The sequence below is a fragment of the Haplochromis burtoni genome, unplaced genomic scaffold (assembly GCF_018398535.1).
Source record: "Haplochromis burtoni strain Fernald_Lab_line unplaced genomic scaffold, NCSU_Asbu1 Contig_231, whole genome shotgun sequence".
Classification (NCBI taxonomy): domain Eukaryota; kingdom Metazoa; phylum Chordata; class Actinopteri; order Cichliformes; family Cichlidae; genus Haplochromis; species Haplochromis burtoni.
The window spans coordinates 83,572-92,356 of NW_024582592.1; the positions used below are offsets into that span (position 1 = coordinate 83,572).

Consider the following 8,785-nt stretch of genomic DNA (forward strand, 5'->3'; position numbering starts at 1 on the left):
ATTAAATCCACAATGTGGCTGCTGTAACTTAGATGGAAAGGAAGAACCATAAACAGCATTGGTCTTATGGTACACTTTCACCAAAACAAAAGACAACAAAAGACAAATTAGAACAATACAAATAATAGTAAAAATTACACAAAATCCATCTACTACTGCAGATATTGGATGCAACATATTGCTTTCTTTGCTATAAACACAGTTCATATTGCTTGTGAGTCTATAGCTGATTCTGCATTCCTTTGTTTCTTTCTGGATGTCATTGACTTTGAAAATCTCATATGGGGGAATTAGCACCTGATTATTTTTTTTCAGGGCAGAGTAATATGTTATGTCAGCGCCAAAGCACGTTTGCACCTCAAAACATGAGAGGTTCCGTGCAAAGTCCCACTCATCAGAGCCTAACATGAAGGTGCTAAACCGAACCTGTTTGTTAGAGATGTTCAGATGTAAAAGTGTCTCTGCTTGAAAATGTGTACTAACACATGTCACCTGGCTGTGTTTTAAAATCTGAATGCCTTCAGTTAGAAAAGAATAAAGTGAGCGTGACTCAAATGTCTCCTTTGGTTTTCCAGTTCTATTTGCAGACTTGAAGTTGAGGTTTACAGGTTGCAACATAGATTTTGTGTACATATATAAAGCAGCAGAATGATCTTTCTCCAGGTGCTTGTGTTGAGGCTTTCTGGTGTGTTGCTCTGCATTTCTCCAGGCTTCACTGAAGTTTTTACAGCAGGATTCCCATTTTTGCATCATGGAATTATCATTTAAAACTGTAACTTCAAATATGCAGTCATAAAACGTGGCATCACTCTGGTAAAAAGTCAAATTCTCAGTAGATGTCTGAAATTAGAAGGAACAGCTTGTTAGAAATATCCAGCAGATGGCGATATGCATTAAATCAACAGCCAGCATTCATCTTCTTTTAGTCTTTTTTAGATAATGGCTTCAAGAATCACATTAAAAGTGTAAAGATTTCAAAACACTGGCTATGAATATTATGATAAAGTGCCATAAAAGAAACCAAAACATAGAAAACCCTTTATTTTACATCTAACTTTAGCTTGAATCAAAAACAAAATAGTGTAAATTATGCAGTATTAAATAATTTAAAGTGGTATACCTTTTTAACAGTATCCTGCAGGCTGAATGGTAGATGTGTGACAACAAAAATAAGAGTAGTAATGGGACATATGATTGTTTTTCTCTGACACACTCGCGACACTGAAGAAGCCATAATTCATCTGAAAAAAAAAAGAGAATTTAGTTTAAAGTGAATTATTTGTGTTTTCTTTTCTTTTGTGGAATTAATTGGCAAACCTGTAAAATGTCAGTGTATGTCATGTATCTTGGCACAAACCCCCCACCCCCCCACATATTTCACAACATGACTGTGTACAGTTTATTTGCTTGCTCTACACAATAGAAGTGTAATAAAAGCCTTTTTCAGTCTATATGTCTATATATACACATATGTCTAGACATCTATTTGCCCTATATATATTAGTTTAAGGCATGCTGGGTTGTGTGATAACACTGTGGTGAATCAAAGTGCTACTATGTGAGAGAAAAAAGAGCCACTTGCATGAACTCAGCTTGTGTTGTGTGTCTTTGTAACTAAACTGTTTAGAAAATACAAATTGCCAGTGTTAGACAAAACAAAACTTGAAATGTTTAATAAAATACACCACTGCCAGAGGATCATATCATTAAATGTTATATTCAAATTGATATTGTTGCAGCTTGTCACAATGACAGAACTACATAGGTCCTAAATTCCTGACACAGTCTGTAAGTACGTAATTCCTCTAACATCAATGTTTATAAACTGTCATAGACAAACCAAAATGTAAATAGAAAATTAAATAAATAAAGTTTTCTCTGTAAGATTTATCTGAACAGATCACAGTAAACAGAGGGTAATAACATACTGTAATGTCTCTGTATTTATGTGGAATGGCTAGAAAAGACATTTAAAATATGCATTTCAAAATTCTGTCTATTTTCTTTTTCTTTATTACTTACAATATTATGAACAGCTCTACAGTTTAAGGTGGTCTTTTAATTCCAGAGTGAAAATGCTTTAGTTCCCTTTTTGTGTTTTACGGTTGAAAGACTTGCCTTGGTTTTCTGCTTGAGCTAGTCACCAAACAGGATTAGCTAGTATTACCACCTGTAGGACGTCCCTCTTTGAATGTAAACAGTGATACTGACAGAACAAGTGTGCAGGAAAGTTTTCACCCACACGTAGTAAGTACATGTGAATGTGAATCTGCTGCAAACTGAGAAAACAGTTCAAAGTAAAAATAAAAAAAAATTGTAAAAAGCCATTCACTGAATGCGAAGAAGTTAATCAACAAACACAAAATACTGCGTAGCTATCTCATGCAATCTAATCTCCAACCTTTGTGAGAGTGTAGAAGAATTTGCACACAGCATCAGATTCCTTTCATACTTTTTTACACGTGCTTGCACTTACTATTGTATAATATTTATCGATATTCAAACCTCATATTACTTCAAAACGAGTTTCTGTCCTGATGCATGCTCAGTCATCCAGGCAAGGAAATCCCAAGAAGGGACGCAGCGTCATCCAATTGACTTCTTCAGTCTTAGCTGACTGCAAGTTTCCCCACCCTTATAAACAGTACCTTTGCACAATGACTGAAACTGGCACCAGTGGCGAACAAGGGACTGTGCGGTCATTACTTCAGCAAGAGCAAGAATAAAAGTAGATCCAGTGGCAGCTTGCCTTACATGCTGGGCTTCCATCAGTTTACTATGAAAGAACAGAGGTTTATCCATATTGTGCATGCATAAACAAGAAAAAAAGCTTCTGGCTTCTCAGCTTGCCAAGCTTAAGTCATTGTTAATTGGAGATGGAAACACCAACAAAGCAGAGACAGCTACACTCTCCTATAAAATAGGTAGAGCTTTCATCTTATCCTGTCAGAATGTCATTGTTTTATATGTGAAGCAGACTAAATAAGGGTTATCTTTATATGTGCAGATTGTGATCCTCTAGTTAGGGTGATGTTGAAGCCTACAAAAAAAGAGCCATATATCAGTGTATTGGCAGTTTAGAAACAGTGCCATCAAGTGGCCATAACACAAATATACTCCCATTTGTTTTTCATTTTTGTATGCCATCACATTAGAAACAGCAATTTTATTTTTAAAAAGCCACCGAAATACAACAGCAACAAAAACAAAACAGTTTACCTCATACTGAAATATTTAGATTATTCACAGTCATGTGTATGATCTAAATGAATTTATGCTGTTAAAAATAATTAAAGCTCCTAAGACAGAAGAATTTTCCATTCCCGCAAATGTAGAGAAGGAGCTGTAGAAACCCAGTTATTAAAAATAAGCTCATGCAAATGTTAAAGGCACTAGGAACATCAGCAATGAAACAATGCAATGGGAAAGAATCAATTACAAAATTATAATAATCGGCATGATTTTCATCATTCATCTCTTTAGTGTATTATTGTTCTTCCTCTCTGAAGTGCTTTCATTTGGCCCAAAATGTTTCATGAGCCCTGATAGCTGTGAGGCTATAGAATAGCATTACAAAGAACAAAAACACATTTTGAAAGAAAAAACCCCACATAGACATGCAAAGGGTTTGAATATGTGTACATAGAGTACATGCAAGAAACAGAGGCAATCAGCCAAGCAAAGAACTATGCACCACTCTGTACAAGCAACATAACAAGATGGACAACATTAACATAACACTCAACATTTAAAGGAAGACCCAGGATATTGTTGACTGCATTGTATGCATTCAGACTATCTCATTTAATTTGGCATGTCTGCAGAAACCCACGACCACGTCATCCTGACCCAGGATTTGTATTGCACTTTTTTGTAAGGTTTTACATTGCAGCACACAATAAACATGTCATGCATACAATACTGCAATACTGTCTGCAGTTACTATAGCAGTTAAGTTTGTAATAAGACCACAAATATTATTAGACTAAATGTGTACAGTGTAGCATTTGATAACACTTCTAGAGTAGTGTGATGACTGATTGCCTCTAACGCTTGAACATTTGCATATGGGGGTATGACTGTGCTTCATGTCTGTTTTGTTGTACCTTTGGGTAATTTGTCATGCAAATCATCTAAGCAAATTGAATGCGTGTCCTATGACCCAAATTGGAAGTTAAAGGTAATAGCTTAAAAAAATATACAGTGAACAATAAAGGTAATCATTATTATTAAATGAGAAAGTTTATCTTTCTTTTTTCCCCTGTTGATAATGTTCTCCTGCCACTCAGATCCTTGACCAGAAAAAGCCAAAGAGAGCATCAGAGAGAAAAGAGGAAAAAGAAATAGACTTTTTGTTTACTGAATGAGGTCCCTGTAAACCACATGAAAAAACTGCTGTAAGAGATGTTGTATGATGCAACATATTAATTAATTCCCTCTCAAAACATTATTATTTATGTAATTAATGTTATCTAAGAGGACATTACAAATGACTTGCATATTGTTCGAAATGAAAACAAATACTTCATTCGTTTCAAAAATGGTACTTCAGTTGTTAGCATCCTTTGATGCTAGATTAACTGGTTTGACTGGTTAGATTTACTGGAAAATAGAGAAAACAAAAGTGTCCATTTGAAATTCCATGAGCAGATGATAAATTATTATAAGAAGATATTAGAAAACAAACAAACAAACAAACAAACAAACAAACACACAGAAACAAAACAATAACAAAGACACAGCACTTTCCAAAACTATAATGTAAAATTGATTGTTTTTAAGTACAGCAATGAATACCAAATAATAATAAAGGCTGTTATAACACAAAATGTAGTACATGCTATGCTTAGGACAAGTGTATCTGTCTTTTTTATTATTTTTATTATTATCTAACCTCTCTAAGCAAATATTTGTAGATTTATAGCATTTCTACATTTAATACATTAATTCTAGAAAGTTTTACCTTAAAACGCATTTATAATTCAAAGTAATTTAACGTCCTGTGCTGACCAGTGGTTCAATTTCTTACTTTGCAGGAGTGATTTTGAGATGTATCCACGACTCCAGTGATAGCAGTTTACATGTGCAAAATATCACCTTCTGACCAGACTAAGCCAGAGGAAAGATTGTGGCTGGGTGTGGTCAGAGATAATTTGACCCCGTTGCCCCAAACTTGGTCCACATTTGTTGTAAACAGGCAACTGTTTACTACAAAGTTTTCCTGGTGTAAATTTTGTTGTTGTATCCTGTGTATTTTGCGAGTATAACTGGTAGTATATTGTATTTTGCAATGTATGTCATTATTATTTACATATTGTATCGGTGTAAATTCTTTACTGGTAATGGGTAATTTTTGCACTTTTTAGTTAATAAGGCTGTTTTAGCTGGCAGAGGGTAACTGAGGAACCTACACCAAAGCCAGCATACAAAGGCTCGGTAAACTGAGCTTTGAATCTGTGGATAGGTGTCATAGTGCCTGACACTGAGTAAAAAGCCACTGTGTTTCCAGGATAATCTAGGTACACACCAATGCGTGTAGCCCTACCAGCACCAGGAAGGTCTCTGTCTACTTTGTTGTGCCAGGCAGAGTAACCAGAGTCTGAGCAAAGGAGACTCCAAGACTTGTCATTGTAGCCAAGCAGGCTGTGTGAATTCTTCCCTTTACGGCTGATGCTCCTGTAAGCCACCCCTATGGAAAATTCTCCACTCCATTCAGCTTCCCAGTAAAACCTGAAACCAGTGAGAGGCTCCTTGCACAGAACTTGGGAGTAGCCATCAAAGCGATCTGGATGATCTGGGTAAAACTGGGTTGTTTTCTTCCGGGTGACCTTCTGATTCCCATCTGTCAAAACCAGCTCTTTATAAACTGTGTTAAGATCAAAGGACAGCTTGCAGGCATCTGAAAACACAGCCACAACATACATTTATAAATGTCTTCTGTTTAGATAACATTAAAATGTTGCTCTTGAGTACTAATTCTGAACCATAAAATTTACTTACATCTCAAGAAGTCTGTTCTGTTTTTTGGCTCCTGAAAATCTACATTCAAAGGAACTGTTTAAATATAAAAACATAACATATGTTATAAAATGTGCAACAATATTATGTTTAAAAAAAATTGCCAGCCATGTACAAAATAGCACGAATGAAATTATTCAGCTCACTTACCTTTGAGTCGTTTGCTTCCATTTCTTGGCAACAATATGTACACGGGAGTTTCGCTCACTGTAAAAATATAAATTCAAGTATATATGGATTGCAGCAAAAACTAGTGAGCCAGTAAAAGGTAATTGAAGTGTTAACAATGACTACTGGAACAAACCTGTCTTGGAGAGTTTACCCATTTCCTTTACAGATGTCATCCAGATTTTCTTTCATGTCACTGGCCGTTCTGCTCATCTCTCCAAAGGAGAACTGAGGGTTAATTAGCACTTTGGGGACCATGGCCTCAGGAGCAACACACAGGGTTGGGAAACTCTGTTTTTTATCGAGAAAAAGAAGTGTAATGATTTTTTACTAAAAACATAAATATATACATAAAGAAGTCGTGGTCTTGTTTTGTGTTAGTCAGTGTAACGGGGTAGCAAGAAATGCTGAGCATGCTATAGCAACAGGCGCTGGAAGTGATAAGTAAATTAACTGTTTTTTCTGTGCTACATTACAAAGCAAGAAAGACAGAGATGAATTATTGTAGCTCTGGCTGATTTTCCAGTACCTGCAGGAAGTAAATGTTGTCCTCCGTCTCGAGGATCTGCCGTAATTCTGCATCTTGACGTTGTAGCTCCATTATCTCCTGCTCCAGACGATCCACATAGCCTTCAGCCTGTGACATTGCTGATTGCATGTTGGCCATTATCATCTGATTGATTTCAGACTTCCAGCGTTCAACTGCCTGCAGCATTTCATGGAAGGTCTTGTCACTTTCTGCCTGTGCTCGCTGGGCTGCACTCTGAAAGGTAAAGACAGTTTTTTCCAGGAGCTTTTAGTTACAATAGTCATCCTTGATATTACCACTGGATTCCTTTATATAGTGGTATTAACATGTAACAGTTCTGTAAAAAAAAAAATGAGACCATGTCAAATTTACTATGAAGAAAAGTAATTTATGTTGGACCAGGCTATGATCTTACTTTTAGAACATCAATATTATGCTTAAGTTCCTGGAGCTCCTTCATCCTCTCTTGAATGATGTTCTGGACTTCAGTTTGGGTGACCACCAGGACTTTCTGATAAAAGACAAGAATACAGGATTTTATCACTCTAGAGCAGGGGTCTCAATCTTTTGGCCCGGGGGCCACTTGCGGCCTGCGTCACCCCTACTTGTGGCCCGTATATTGACGTGAAGAAATACAATGCAATTTGGCCTTTGAAGTTACTTTTATCATTAGGGAGGATTTGTATGTTGTTAAGCGTAATGTTAAAATAAGGTATTTAAAGGGCAAAAAATGATTTAATATGAAGGCAATATAAGCAGAGAGTGCAAACATGTTGAGGGATTGGCTGTGTTAGTTCAGTGAGAGAGTTATTTGTAAAGAAAACAATTTTCAAAAGCAGTTAAACCTAAAGTGTACACTTGTGTCTGCATTTTTATTTTGTTAAATATGAACAAAATTATAGCAGAAATGCTGCCATGTGTCTGGCCAGAAAGAGGGTAAAAGTTTGTTATTTGGTTGTTCAATGAAAGGCTTCAGTTAGTTAAGAGCGAGAAAACAATTTCCGGTCTTGTTTGCAGTTTTGTCTTGTTATACAATATTTGAAATTTGATGACAGTGACCAATGAGATGACAGTGACAGCAGTGACCCACAGCTCATTTGAGACTCCTGCTCTAGACTCCAGAATGACTCTTTTCATCATCTAATGTATGCAAAAACTGATGAAAACTTCATATCAAAATAAAAAGAGTATTAAAAGATTTTGTGATAGACTCAGCAATAACAACAATAAAAAAAAACCCTCACTTGTTTCTCATTGCGTTCGTCTTCTGCCGAGGTAATGTTGTGGCTGCGGTGCTCTCTGACAGTACACAGCACACAAATACACATCTGGTCAGTGCGACAGAACAGCTCCAAACCTTTCTCGTGTTGTGGGCAAATCTTCCTGTCCAGATGACCCATCTCATCTACAAGTTTGTGCCGCTTGAAGGTAGATGACTCATAATGAGGCTTGACATGTGTTTCACAGTAGTATGCCAAACACATCAGACAAGACTTGACGGCTTTGTTGCGACGGCCAATGCAGAAGTCACAGTAGACTTCACGATTCAAGTAGGGGAAAGGAGTAAGCTCTGGAAGCTCTCGTTGTGGCTCATGGTATACATCTGGCAGGTTTCGCTTCAGGACAGGCCGAGGTGTGAATGTTGCACGGCACTGTGGGCAGCTGTACACACCAATGTGGTCGAACTGATCCCAGTAAATCTTGATGCACTCCAGGCAGAAAGTGTCACCACAGGGGATAGTGACTGGATCTCTCACTGTGTCCGCACATAGAAGACAGAAAGCCTCTGGTGGTAATGGGAACCCAGAATCAGCCATAATGCTCAATAAGATCAATATGGAAAATTATTAAGAATTCTTTGTGTTGACTAGAAGTCCATCAAATATTGGACTGGTAAGTCCAGTGTTGTCAGTCAGGATGATGTCCAGAAAACGTCCATCCAGATAACCTGCTGTGATCCTACCTCTCTTCAAACCAGATACTGCTGCTTTCTGCTGACATTTAAAGGGAAGGCTTTGTTTCTACAGTAAACAACCTGATAATGTCTTCCCACACAACACCTTTCCCAGC

At 37.0% G+C, this 8,785-nt stretch overlaps 1 protein-coding gene and 1 pseudogene across 1 annotated transcript in view; both read right to left on the reverse strand.

The window, feature by feature from the left end:
* Positions 1–2,772, reverse strand: part of LOC121815501 (ecto-ADP-ribosyltransferase 4-like) — a 3,060-nt gene extending 288 nt beyond the window's left edge. Inside the window, exons 1-3 of the mRNA XM_042226855.1 lie at positions 2,023–2,772; positions 1,121–1,241; positions 12–840 (exon numbers count right to left, since the gene is read on the reverse strand). Coding sequence (XP_042082789.1) covers positions 12–840; positions 1,121–1,234 — 943 coding nt within the window. The 5' untranslated portion in view covers positions 1,235–1,241; positions 2,023–2,772. The remainder of the gene's footprint in view (positions 1–11; positions 841–1,120; positions 1,242–2,022) is intronic.
* Positions 2,773–3,813: 1,041 nt separating this feature from the next.
* Positions 3,814–8,785, reverse strand: LOC121815503 (annotated as a pseudogene).